Genomic DNA, 14,565 nt, shown 5'->3' with positions numbered 1-14,565 from the left:
GGTAGAATGTATGAGTGCTATGTGGGAAGAAAAATTCTACACACCCCTGTAAAAATACCAGGTTTTTGAGATGTGAAAAAATAAGATCAAGATAAATCGATTCTGAATTTTTTCCACCTTTAATGTGACCTATACTCCCCGCAATTCAATAAAAATAAACTGAAATCTTTACAGGGGGGGACCCATACAATAATGTGGTTGCACAAGTATGCACACCCTTAAACTAATACTTTAGTGAAGCACCTTTTGATTTTATGACAGCATTCAGCCTTTTGGGGTAGGAGTCTATCAGCATTGCAAATCAGGAACAGTATTGCACTTTTGCAGTTGCATGACAGCACAATCAAATATACAGAAGTGGTCACTTATACTTTCAATGGGCCTTCTGGATAGGGTGCTGTGCTGGCAACATAGGGTGCAAGGATGTACCAATCCAGATGCAGGCTGATTAAAGGGTCCCCCACCCAACTAGGTAGTTTCCAGGGGTTACAGGGCCAGCCCTTTACAGAAACCTCTCCCTTTGCTTAGCTTGTCTGTCTCGCACTCTATACAATGCAGGGTGCTCAAAAAGTACCCAGCCGGAACTCTAACCATTCTTGGTAAAGTTTTTTTTTTTTTTCATTTTGGATAAAGTTGGGGAAGATTATAACCCCTGTTAGATTTTTTTTTTGCCTTCTGCATTTGGGAGATTTACCTTCACTTCCTGTCACATAGCCAAAACAGGAAGTGAGGAAATCCCTGCAAATTAGAGGAATCCTTTTGCCCCATCATCCCCCCCCCCAGGGAACTAGTGTCCTCATTGGAAGATATCCCCTCTATTACTTCCACTATCAATAAGAATGGTAAACAAGACAATCAGAGAGGGTGACTCTCCCTAGTGTGCAGAGGGGAACCAAGAAGTTGACACTCCTGAAAGAGGCAGAGTCTGCAGGATTATTAGCCAGCTGCTTCTCTTCATTTTTGGGGACAACAGCGTGGGCAGCAGGGGAGGTAAATAGTTAAAATCTTCTTTGTAGGGAACAGTTTCTTTTTTTAAATATTAAGTGTAGCACCAAAGTCACTTTAAGCAAGTAATAGGCTACTGTTGGGAGAATGGATGTGTGTGTATATACCACTAACCCAAGCTGGATGTGAGCCAGGAAAATTAAAGCTAAAACTAAAGAACCAGTTAAGACAGAAATACACAAGCATCCATTGCTGCTAAATTTAGGTACCTTCTCCAAGAATTTCCTTCCTATCCTCATTTAATTATTTGGTGAAACATGGATCCAGAATAAGCATGTTAATAGCTGGTGCTGGGATGCCCCATGCACATGATTTGCTGTATGTCAGTGACCTAGCGAAAGAATTTGTGATGTCCCCCTGAACCCACACCTTAAAAAAAAAAGACAGCAGTTTCAAATATGCATTATGCATAACACATTCTCTTTAAGATAAAACAGGGGACATGAAGGAAAGAAATTATTCCTACAGTACAGTGATTCCATTTTGTCAGTAAAATGTGAGCTCATAACTGGTAAAAAAGGGGTAGAGGAGTATTTTATATACAGCCTTAAGAACAATTAAGTACTGTCTGTGATACTTTTTCTATCTGCAAAAACATCCAATTTTTCAGAACAATTGGTAAAGAACAACGGGACTTTAAAGGTACCAAAATGATATGGAAAAAGGTTTATAAAAACACAAACTTTATTGGACGTATGTTTCTTTAAAATTACATTAAATGTTCAAAAGCATAATATTCATACAACATGTGCAACCACGTTTTACTCTACATGTTTCACTCATAAGAGCTTCCTCAGGAGCTTTTGAAAGTGTTGTTTTATATGGACAGGTACTCAAAATGAGTTGCTTGCCTTTTTTTAAACTTTAAAAATGAATAACTTTAATCTAAAGTTCACTATCAACTTTTATGAACAAATGCACCTCTCCTGAGGAAGCTCTTATGAGCGAAACATGTAGCGTAAGAAGTGGTTGCACGTTGTATGAATATTATGCTTTTGAACATTTGTTGTCATTTTAAAGAAACATATGTCCAATAAAATGTATATTTTATTAAACTTTTTTGCATATCATTTTGGTACCTTTAAAGTCCCGCTTGTTCTTTACCAATTGTTCTCATTTACCCAATGAGGTGTGGTACCTAGTTCTGACCCCTCATTGCCCTGTCCCAAAATCCACATTTTCAAGACAAGCTTTTGAGGAGTACCCCATTTTCAAGGTCTAAGCAGTACTACCACACAAAGGGGAGAGTGCAAAATAAGGTGCAGCTCTGCATAGTAACCAATCAGCTTCCAGTTTTTTTTTTGTCAAAGCTTAAGTGAACAAGCTGAATTCAGAAGATGATTGGCTACCATGCAAAGCTTCAGCAGATTTTGCCCTCTCCAGTGTTAGTAAATCAACCCCAAAGTTTTAGCAGAATGTTAAGTAAGGCAATCTCTGAGGAAAAAGGCACAGACCAACATTCACAGCAATAGTAATTAAACGTTGGGTGGTTAGTGAGATAACAGGGAGAGGACTATAGACTGGGAGGAAGAGTAACAGTCACAGATTTGAGGATGGTTATAAAACTGTTGGATAATGATTTGGAAAACCAAGGTCCACATTAAGTATATATTCTTCTGTGTCAAGTAGAATAATCATTCTTGTTTTAAAAGTTATCTTTTCCTGAATAGTTTTGAAGTTCCCATTAGGGATAGTGTCCCATACTATCCCATAGTGTAGTCTGGTTGTATGAAATGATGTCCCACAGGTGTGCAGAAATCATATTCAATATGTTCACCAATGTTGTTTCTCTATAAATTAATTCATGTTTGCAATTTCTGTCCTGTTTTGCCAACATAAGATCCTTTATTGCAATATCCTAAAAGCACCAAGATCAGGATAAGAAATGGGATATTTAACACTATTAAACCCACCATGGGTGAGAAGTGGGGTAAAAAATGTAAGTGAATGACAACTAACTACCCAGATTATAGCAGATATAGAATAAACAGGAAACACAAACTGAGTAGAGGAAGGGCAGGTGACATTAGATGAATTTTAATTTCTGTAACATCATAGATTAGTGTTTTAAGAAGAGCAAAAATTAATTAGAGTGACCCTGTTGCCATACTTTGTGTATAGTTTAGTGCACATGACCACAATCTGCTGTGCCTGTTGCAAACAATTGGAAGTGATGGGAAAAGGAGGTTTGGAAGCTCATGGAGGACATTACAAAAAGGTAGAAAGACACACTTAGTCCCCATGCGCACAGGACGTTCTTACAGCCACTTTTAGGAGCGTCAGGCCTTTTTTTTGCAGCTTAAAAAAGCTTCTCCATGTTATTCTTCGGCCTCATGCACACACAGACTTTTAGGAGCTGTAATTGGCATAGGCATTTTCAAGCTGCAAAAAGACCCCAGGGCCTGTGCGTTCTGAAGACCAGCGTTACAGCTGTAAAAACGTCTGATGCGGTTAAACGCGGCTTAACACTGTATACAGCGTTAAGCCACGTCAAGCATTTTTTTTTTGACATGTCAAAATGAATGGTTCCCTATGATAGCCATCTTAACGGATCTGACTTTCAGCCCACTGATTTGAATAGAAGTCGCATCCAAATCAGATCATCATGATCCGACCTGTGGTATGCTCTGAGGATCTTGAAGGGGAACACCATGGCAAAAAAATAACTAAAAAAAAGCGGTGTGGGGTCCCCCCCAGAATTATACCAGGCCCTTTGAGTTCAGTATGAATCCTGAAAGGGAACCCCACGCCGTTGTTTTTTTTCCGGCATGGGGTTTCTTCTCAGAAATCATACCAGACTGAAGGGTGGTCTTGGGGGGGAACCCACGCCATTTTTTTAAATATTTTGGTGTAGGGTTCCCTTCCCCCCCAAAATCCATACCAGACCGTTATAGGAGCATGCAGCCCGGCAGGTCAGGAAAGGCGGAGGGGATGAGTGAGTGCTCTCCCCCCCTCCTGTACCATACCAGACCACATGCCCTCAACATGATGAAGGTGGGTGCTTTGCGCCCCCCACCCCAAAGCCCCTTGTCCCCATGTTGATAGGGACAAGGGCTTCTTTCCGACAACCCTAGGCGGTGGTTGTGGGGGGTCTTTGGGCAGGTGGCTTTAACAAGGGGGCCTCCAGATCCCGTCCCCCATGTGAATAAGTATGGGGTACATTGTACCCCTACCTATTCACCCCCAAAAAAGGCATTGAAGTGTAAATAAAAACAAAAGTTGGTTTTCACAAGTTTTTTATTAAAAATCTTCAACATGTCTTCTCCCTCTGGTGGTGTGTTCTTCCTCCTGTTTTCTTCCTCCAGTCTTCTCCCTCCGGTGATCTGCCACTGACCCGATTCTTCTCCGACGCTCGCTCCTGTCTGCCAGCTCCATTCTCTGATGGTTCTTATATAGCCATGGGTGTGGCCATCCGGTGATGCCACCACGAGACTCAGCCCCTTGTGACGGCCTTTTTGAAAGTGTTGATTGTATGAAATATTTACTAACAATTTATAATTTTAAGCTGCATTCTTGGTAATTTGTTGCATTATCCTCATAGGTTACTACCTGTACATGAAAATTTCCTTCTTAAATTCCAGGTATGAATCACGTTTTACACCCACACAGCAATATCATGTTAAAGCAGCAGTTTATTCTAAATGTATTCCTTTTATCCTCTCATTTTTAGGAAGTCAAGATGTGTAACAAAGAGTTCAATAAGGCTTTTGAACTATATGATAAGGTATGATAAGATAGTTCTGTATTTTTTATTGCAGTGTTGTTTATGTAGATTCTCTACCACAGTCCAGTTATGTACACCATAAAGAATTCATACGCAAGAAAACTTTATTTCAAACTACAAATGCATTTTTACTTACAAATATTTCTTTACTTTATATTATCATTTTAAAAACAAATTAAATAGTTTAAGGCCTGTTTGCTTGCATTGAGGCACGTTGTGTCAGGCTGTGCTGTATTGCACTCAGTAAATGGAAAACATAGTGCAGGCTCTATTCTTCAATGTTACATTGCTGCCCATGTTGGTAATGGAGGTGCCTTGTCGTGCACGACAGAGCAACAACACACGTACTGCAGTAATGCACATATCTTACCATGCATTACCGAAAGGCATATTTCTAACAGGCCATTACCGAAAGGCATATTTGTAACAGGCCTTTAGAGGTTGAAGCGTTTAGTGCATTATAACACATTATATGTCCCCAAAAGGATCAAGAGAAAAGTAATAAGGGACAGAGGGACTTGGTTCCAGAAGAGGGACTTTCCTTACAATAGAGGTGCAGTTGGGAGCTGTGAAATACTTTCAGAATAGTAATTTTTGCCTAAATAACTAGTTAGGATAATACCTTTAATAGATAACTGCCAGAAATCATAGCAATCTTTCAAAGGGCTTCTTCAGCTGAACAAGGGTCTCTGTGCCTTGAGAGGTTGCTGTGCTTTACATTTGAAAGGTTTTACCATCAGATACTTTTGTTATTTATATAAAAAGTTCTATTCTGAACTATTCTATAGAAAATATGAAACCACCTTTAAATAAATACATGTAATAGAATATACGGTATTTAATTCCAAGTGGGTTAGATAATGTCTTTGCTGTTTGCTAACACTTTGTGAGTACAATTGATTCAAAATGGATTTTCATATTTTTAGCTTATTAACGAACTGTTCACAAACCCACATCCTCCAACTTACAGTAGAACAGTTTCCCTAAGATAGCATCAGGCTGAACATTTAAACTTACACGGCATCCTCTAGTGGCTCATCGAAAAGTGTTGTTTACAGCCCGATTAAGTGATGTACAAAAAAGTCCCATTGATTTTTTAAACATTTAAAGTTTATGATTACTTATCTTGTGTTTAGTCTTACAATTGGGCAGTGAAAAGCATAAGAAGGGGTTGGGCCAAGCATAGCTTTAAGCACTGACATCCCTATTTGTGTATTAGCGATCCCTAGTTTAGGGGCTCCCAAGGAGTACTTCAAGGAATGTGACCATACGTGCAGGCACCTGTACAGGTGTGCTAGCTATGAATATTTAGCAATTTTTAAGTGAGCATAGGTTCAAGAGAGTTTTTTTTTTCTTTTTTAAATGTTTTTTTTCATGTTGTTTATATATTTAAGAAGGAAAAATGGAAAGGACAGGAGGTAGTTAAAGATTCTGTTTTTGTCTAATTATAAAGCAGATGTTGATCTATATTAAAAATGTAGCACCCTCCTAGATAGGTGCTAGGATTAGGTCAATTTAGTTCTGGCTCACTGTATCCAGTGGAGCTGCAGTTCATTGTAAATTAAGTGTTGGCTCACTGTAATCATTGTGGCTGTGTGGATTGTTCTGCCCTGTTCCATGTCTCGGTGGCTGCAGTATTGACTGCTTTCCACTGGCTGGTCCAGAAATGTTCTGGAAGTTAGTGAGCAGGAGGAGTCTAATCAGCAGCTGAATATTCATGCAGCCCTGGCCAATCCCTGGGGAGAGATGCCCAGATGGTGACTGGGAGTGTGTATAAATACTATGGGACTGAGTGCAGCCTGGTCTTTTTAGCTGAGGAGCTACTCTAGCAACATCATAGTTAAAGGCACTTCCTGTTATAGGGTGACAACACTCTGTCTTTGTCTCCCAATTATGTTCCTGTGTGGTCAGACTGTCACATGGGCTTCTCCTGGAGACTACATCTGGTACATTATACAGGCATGGTCACTGTTGTCACTATTAGGAAATCCATACTACGAAATGCTATGCAGCTATTAATGAAGTGAGTACAATTAGACTGGAAGTGGCTGAAATGAAACAGCCGGAGGTCTGCAGCACTGATACAACCAATGATCAAAATAACCAGTGAAAATTAAGTGTCTTTAAAGTGGAGGTCCGCCTGACCCTTTAATAATGAATGTCATCAGCTACACATACTCTAGCTGCTGAATTTTAACATTAGGACACTTACCTGTCCTGGAGTCCAGCAATGTCCTTCCGGCTTCACGACTGGGTCCCTACTGCGCATGTGTGAAGCGTGCTGCGCTCTCTTACTGGCCCGGCTGAAGGGGAGGGAAGAGGGGGAACGAGCTGCAGACGTAATTTGCAGTGGTCCAGTCTCCCTGAAGTTGGGACAGGGTACCTGTAAAAAACAGGTATTCCTCCCCCCTCGAAAGGTGCCAAATGTGGCACCGGGGGGGGGGGATCAGATAAGCAGAAGTTCATCACATTGAGCATTTCCTCTCGCTGTCCCAGGAGTCCATCTTTGTCCATTGCTGTGTGGAGCATGCAGTTTCCCAGCTATGACTCTCTGACTTCATAAAACAAGGCACTTCATTAAACTTTAGAGTCCATTAAATTTAAAGTAAAAATTCTTCGCTGAGCTCATTTGCATGAAGCTCAGACTGGAAGGCAGCAGCGCAGCACATTAAATGAACGTCTTTCACTTGACGGCTTTCCATTTATCTTGCAGGACGGCAGTGGCTATATAGATGATAATGAATTGGACGCCTTGCTGAAAGATCTCTGTGAAAAGAATAAAAAGGTAAAGCTCTAACTTTTATTTTTGGAAATTATAATTTGGTTTGAAATTAGGTTTTAAAAACCTGACTAATTTATGAAGAGGGATAAAGAGAAACCTGTAATTGGTGAAGACACATTAAGTCCCTTGAGCCATTGTAATGCAGATACAAGTTCTGCTCAAAAATAATATGAAGACAAATGGATGGGCTTTTTGAATAGGGCAGTGCAAAGAGCAACGATAATGTGCAAGGTACAGTAACCCTAAACAATGTAGTCAGTTTTTAGCAACTGTAATTCTCATTGTGGGGCTATTGATGCACAAAACAAGTATAAAATTAGTGTTTTATCCTTATATCCCTAACTTCCTAGTTGTTTGGACATAATACCAAAGAATTCCTGCCCATGTCCAGCTCTTACTGCACATTCACACCACCTGACCCATTTATTCTTTTGGCTGGGCCCACCATGAGTATGGAGCAGCCACAGGACTGAATGGTCCAAGTGGTGTGCATGCACAATGGGAGATAGAGGTGCCCCCATGACTTATTTCTTTAAAGGCATTGTGGCACCAGCGACTATCTATAACAGTGCATCTGTGCACGCTCCTAGTGCTACAATGAAACTTATATTAATGTTTTCTCAGTATAGGGCATCCTGCTGAGGACCACTATTATATACAGTAGATTGCATTTGGGATATTTTAAAGTTTGCCACAAAGCCAGCTTTTTTGGTTTGATTGTTTAGTATACTGTAGATTACTGCACTAGCAGTTACATACTGCATATAACTTACAAGGGTGCAAAAACTGCCACCAATTCTGGCAGGTTGGGTGCAGAAGAAAACCTCCCGAGGTTTGGCCATTTTTTTTGTCCCCAAATGCAGCCAGACCAGTTCCTTGGGTCATAATATTACCCTACTTTCTTTATTGTTTTTTCCTGTTTACCTTATTTTTATATTTAATAAACTAAACCTGTCTATGCCATAATAGAATTCAATAGGCTGCAGGACTACAGTGTATCTAGCTATGCCTGCATTTATGTCCTAAGTGCCTTGAATACCACTGAGCTGTACTATAACAAGCAAAAATTCAATACTTCATATTACAGTCACAAATTTACTTGCACAACCTTCCATATTCTATTTGGCTCCTCACTATGAATTGTGACCTTATTACCTAATAGGACTGCGTGGCAGACAGGCTTTTGATAATATTAGAAACTGTTGAAATTTGCATGTTATAGAGGTTCGTAACTACGGGGATGCTGGATAGGTCTTCTAAACACATGTGGGTGAATCACCTGTGGTGCTGTACCCAGATCAATACTACTAAGGAAGGGGCTGATTTACTTTGATTTGTTTGTAGATCATCATCTTTGCATTTTCTTGCATTTGATCATTCACTGTAGTCCAGGTGTTTCTAGACTGACTTACTTTAGTTGCAAGAAAATTATCCAGTCCTTTTTAAATTCATGCAGTAGGTCATTCCTAGAAATTGATGCATGCTTCCCTGTGATCAGGGTTATCAACTGACAACCTAATGATCAAGATGGAAAGGAGAAGCTTGCCACCAAGATATAACTGCAAAAAAAGGGGTTAGCAATGAGCTCCAGAAATTGCTACTGTTGGGGGACTTGTGTAGTGTGCAAATTACACCCAGCTACACTGCACAGATCAACAGTTTCCTAGTCATAAGGCTACATCTTTATTCACTGTTTCTCTATATTATATGTTGAGCCCATGGGAGCTTGTGCAGGGAAAAGCTTAAAGTAACCCTTAGATAAGTGTGTGCAGCCTATTGCATTAGGTTGTGCACCCCAAATGTATTAAAACATGGACAGTGTTAGTAGAGCAATGGATGGTGTCAGTAGAGCAGTGGACTTGTCAGTAGGGCAGTCGATGGTGTCAGTAGTTTTTTATTTTTATTATTTTATTTTTTTATGATTTTTTAATAATTTTTTGAGGAGCCCCATTGGGGGGCTTTAGTGAAATATCAGCAGGGGGAACTTGTTCCACACAGGGTGATTAGGGTGTGCCCTGGACAGCCAGGGAAATTTCAGGTGTCAGGAAAGGTAAATATAAACTGTTGTGAAGTCTGGCAATAAAGTTAACCCTTTGCTTTGCCCTGCATGGGAAAAGCAATAGTTCACTTTAAGAAAACGTCACACACATTGGCCTGTATGCCAACTAGAATAATTACTTGATGAACTAAACTGGATTATAAAGCATTGTCCATTCTTTAAATAGGACCTAGACGTTAACAGCATCCCGACATACAAGAAGAATATCATGGCTTTGTCAGACGGTGGAAAGCTGTACAGAACGGAGCTGGCTCTAGTCCTCTGTGCTGATGAAAACTAGCAACTCTCCTGGATCTTCCAAAAGCTGTACCGTATAGGCACTAGAAGTCTTAAACTTAGCTATTTTTTATCTGTAAATCTAAATCACATAGAGCAAATTAGCCAGAATGTGCTGCAAATTATTCTTTTATTTTCTTTTTCATTTGGTTTGTTTCTATACTGTTTGTAATGTACAGTTTTTGTAACTATAAGGTAGAAAAATAAGAGAATGTCTTTGTCAGAGATAGAATGTATATCTGTACATTGGTAAGGGTTGTGATATGCTTGGACATACAATTTTTAGTTTGGGTGGAACATTGTACATGAAACCCTGGCTTTTGTGGCAATACAAGTTCTTTGCATGTCCTGACAGCCATTTTTAAGAGAACTAGTCATGATTTGGCTTATGCAAGAATCAGAATAATTTAGTCTTAAATTATTATAATTCTGCATTCTATGACAAATTTAAACGTGCCCCCTTATATAAATAGAAAGATCAGGATGCACACCGATGACATCCTCAAACTCTGGTTTCATTTAATAAGCAGGCTAAGATGATATCCAACACACACCTCCCACCTCAAGCCACGTACCAAGGTGTTTCACCCACAACCAGCCTTAGTCATGGGGCCTAAGCCCTGTCCAAGCCCTGCTGTGGGTGAAACATGTTGAAATGTGGCTTGAGGTGGGAGGCGTGCAGTGCAATGTGTGTTGGATGTTACATAGTTACATAGTAGGTAAGGTTGAAAAAAGACACACGTCCATCATGTCCAACCTATGTGTGTGATTATATGTCAGTATTACATTGTAAGTCCCTGTATGTTGCAGTCATTCATGTGCTTATCTAATAGTTTCTTGAAACTATCGATGATCCCCGCTGAGACCACCGCCTGTGGAAGGGAATTCCACATCCTTGCCGCTCTTAAAGTAAAGAACCCTCTACGTAGTTTAAGGTTAAACCTCTTTTCTTCTAATTTTAATGAGTGGCCACGAGTCTTGTTAAACTCCCTTCTGCGAAAAAGTTTTATCCCTTTTATGGGTTCACCAATATGGTATTTGTATATTGAAATCATATCCCCCCTCAAGCGTCTCTTCTCCAGAGAGAATAAGTTCAGTGCTCGCAACCTTTCCTCGTAACTAATATCCTCCAGGCCCTTTATTAGCTTTGTTGCCCTTCTTTGTACTCGCTCAATTTCCAGTACATCCTTCCTGAGGACTGGTGCCCAGAACTGGACAGCATACTCTAGGTGTGGCCGGACCAGAGTCTTGTGGAGCGGGAGAATTATCATTTTATCTCTGGAGTTGATCCCCTTTTTAATGCATGCCAATATTCTGTTTGCTTTGTTAGCAGCAGCTTGGCATTGCATGCCATTGCTGAGCCTATCATCTACTAGGACCCCCAGGTCCTTTTCCATCCTGGATTCCTCCAGAGGTTCTCCCCCCAGTGTATAGATTGCATTCATATTTTTGCCACCCAAATGCATTATTTTACATTTTTCTACATTTAACCTCATTTGCCATGTAGTTGCCCACCCCATTAATTTGTTCAGATCTTTTTGCAATGGACCTTATTTTGCACAATAAACGTTTATGGGGAACTGTGTCAAATGCTTTTGCAAGATCCAGATACACCACGTCTACGGGCCTTCCTTTATCTAGATGGCAACTCAGCTCCTCATAGAAGGTTAATAGATTGTTTTGGCAAGAACGATTCTTCATGAATCTATGCTGATTACTGCTAATGATACCATTCTCATTACTAAAATCTTGTATATAGTCTCTTATCATCCCCTCCAAGAGTTTATATACTATTGATGTTAGGCTAACTGTAATTCCCAGGGATGTATTTTGGGCCCTGTTTAAATATTGGTGCTACATTGGCTTTTCTCCAATCAGCTGGTACCATTCCAGTCAGTAGACTGTCAGTAAAAATTAGGAACAATGGTGTGGCAATTACTTGACTGAGTTCCCTAAGTACCCTCGGGTGCAAGCCACCTGGTCCCGGTGATTTATTAATGTTAAGTTTCCCAAGTCTAATTTTAATTCTGTCTCCTGTTAATCATGGAGGTGCTTCCTGTGATGTATCATGATATCATCATAAACACTGCAGTTTTGGTTACTGAAGCCCCACGATTCCCTCGTGAAGACTGATGTCATCTTAGCCTGCTCAATAAGCTATACTGGAGTTCAAGGATGTCTTTCTATTTGCAAGTGATGTGGACCAGGCTCCCGATGAAACCAAAAATAGAGGAGAAAAAGGGGAGCTTAGAAGTAGAAGAGGGGGTGTGAGGTGGGGGGGGGGTGATCACATCAATTACCCCCTTTTTATCTTTATCAAGTTTGAGGTTGACTCAGAGTCAGAGAGGAGAGACCACCTGAGATCAGACACTTACTGTCCCATCAACTATCTGAGCTATAGAGATAACAAATGCTGCCTTCCAGCTCCTATAGTAACCTCAACATTATTATACACAGAGCCCTGTAGTTGCCTATATTCCTGATTTTACATTGCCCTGTAATGTGACCTCTGACTACTGGGGACTAGAATGATCAGAGTAAGTTAAACTAAATAAGGAATCAAATATAAACCCTTTCTAAGTAAGCTTAGCAATTATAATAGTTTAGGACTTAATATTCAGATAATTTCATAAGACTGGTTCTCTTTAAAAAAATAGAATTAGAAAATCCACTTAAAATAAAAGGAGAGGAAAAGTGTATTGAATGCATTAAAAAATATAAACAAACAGCAAAATGTCTACAAGCCAAATTAAGGTTCTTCTGTGGAGTAGCAATGATTATCAAAGTGGCATGATTTACAGAAATGAAACCCATGCCAACACAGGAAAAGCACACACATGCCATGTAGATGATATCTCTTATAGGTAAATGAACCCATAAAATCAATGCTAAAGTAACTAAGGTCATTAAAGCGTTTGTTAACCCCATAAAAAAAATGGATCCTGTTCCTTTAAAGCATTTTATACAGCACAGTGCTTGTGTTGTGTCATTTGGTCTCCTGTAACACCTGGAATACCTGGCTGATCCTGCCAGTTTCTGCCCTCCCCTCTGTAAACTGACCATGGTGTATCATGGATGCTGAGCCCTGACACCATGGTCAATTTATGTGCCTCCGCAGTTCTCCTTTCCTCCTATGTGCTCCTCTGTCCTCCTCCCCGCATGTCTGCCCCTGTGTCAATGCCGGCCCCCCTCAGCTCCTGCTGCTCTCATAACTATTAAAATTTTATATAAGCCCCTCTGTGCTCCTGTGTGTGTGCTTTATTAAAAAAAATGCCTCCTTTACCGGACTTCACAGCAGTTCTCTGTGATCACGTGACCGGCTGGCTCTCTCTCCTCTCCTCCTCGCGTCCTGGCTGACTTCAGCGGGGGAATCTCGGCCCCACCCACTGCATCTGTCAGTTGGGCAGAGGAGAGAGCCGGCCGGTGACATGATTGCAAGGAACTTCTATGAAATCTAGTAAAGGAGGCATTTTTTTTAATAAAACACACAGACAGGAGCACTTGTTATTAGGACACAGATGGGCTTATATAAAGTTATAAAAGTGGGTTAACAACCACTTTAAGCTGGAATAAATGTCCAGTTTAAACACTTCAGACATATTTATACAGTGGTACTGATCAATTTACTGAGTTTTTGTTGTGATTTGTCACCTTCTTAAAATCACATTTGTCATTGAGATTCTCCTACACATTTGCCCAAATGAACAATATTCTCAATCATAGGTCACCGTCTGGATTTTCCCATTTTTCAATAAGAAAAAGCTAAAATTTCATATATTTATAGCTCAGATAATGATATATTGGCCATCCACAATTGCTGTCTTTGCCACTCTCTACAGGCCAGTTACTGCTTTTCTTAATGATTTCCTATAGAGACTGTGCTCAATACCAAGTCTGTGTTTGTGGCACATTCATTGAGCTTTAACTGCTCTACAAAGATTTTTGGCCAAAATGTTCCTTAGTACATGCCTGCATTTCTACTCTGCTGCTAGAAAAACTATATAAATCCTGCAAAAGTTAAGGAAAAACATGGGCGAAAAGGAGACTTAAATATGGGCATAAGGGCCACTATCTTGGAACTTGATTGGAGAAAACTTTAAAGGCTTTTTGCACTCTTCTGGGTTATAAAGAGACCCATTCAGCACCCTCTTCCCTACCTTTGGCTCTCATAACATCTGCAGTAAATGTGCTTTGCAAAAACGCTACTGGTCCCAAAAATTGACATTTTTAAAGCTTTATCTATTTGGGCATCATAATTGCTGCCCCCCTTGTATTTGTGGGAACACTACTTTGTTTTTTTTTGTTTTTTTCATTGGCACGAGTCTGCCTTGAAATGGGGAATACCTAGTTCACTAAGTTCTGAAAAGCCACGTGAAACTATGCCAGGATCTCTTTATTTCTAAGCTGCTAATTCTGTTACAAAATACTGCAGCATGCACACTGGCTGAAGAGATGAGAGTATGTGGGTGGCAGCTGAAGCCTGTCTACCTTTGTTTAAAGATGCACAATTTACGGCTGCTTGTGCAAATATACACTGATAAGGAACTTATTTATGGCCTCCATTTTTCTGGTTTTGTTTAAACCTGTCTAGTGCTGTGCACACATTCATGAATGTAAAAAAAAATGGTCCTTTGCCTTAAAGTCAGGTGATGATTCTTAGTCCATCAGTCTATTTATTAAAGGATAAATACACTTGAAAAAAATAAAACCCCACTGTTG

General features: G+C 40.0%; 1 protein-coding gene across 1 annotated transcript in view; it reads left to right on the top strand.

Moving 5' to 3' along the window:
• Window positions 1–13,291, top strand: part of CALB1 (calbindin 1) — an 88,625-nt gene extending 75,334 nt beyond the window's left edge. The window contains 4 exon segments of the mRNA XM_073631929.1: window positions 4,547–4,586; window positions 4,676–4,729; window positions 7,443–7,514; window positions 9,737–13,291. Coding sequence (XP_073488030.1) covers window positions 4,547–4,586; window positions 4,676–4,729; window positions 7,443–7,514; window positions 9,737–9,850 — 280 coding nt within the window. The 3' untranslated portion in view covers window positions 9,851–13,291.
• Window positions 13,292–14,565: the final 1,274 nt, after the last annotated feature.

The sequence above is a fragment of the Aquarana catesbeiana genome, linkage group LG05 (assembly GCF_042186555.1).
Source record: "Aquarana catesbeiana isolate 2022-GZ linkage group LG05, ASM4218655v1, whole genome shotgun sequence".
Classification (NCBI taxonomy): domain Eukaryota; kingdom Metazoa; phylum Chordata; class Amphibia; order Anura; family Ranidae; genus Aquarana; species Aquarana catesbeiana.
Note: the sequence above shows the minus strand (reverse complement) of the source record. Positions and strands in the feature narration are given on the sequence as shown.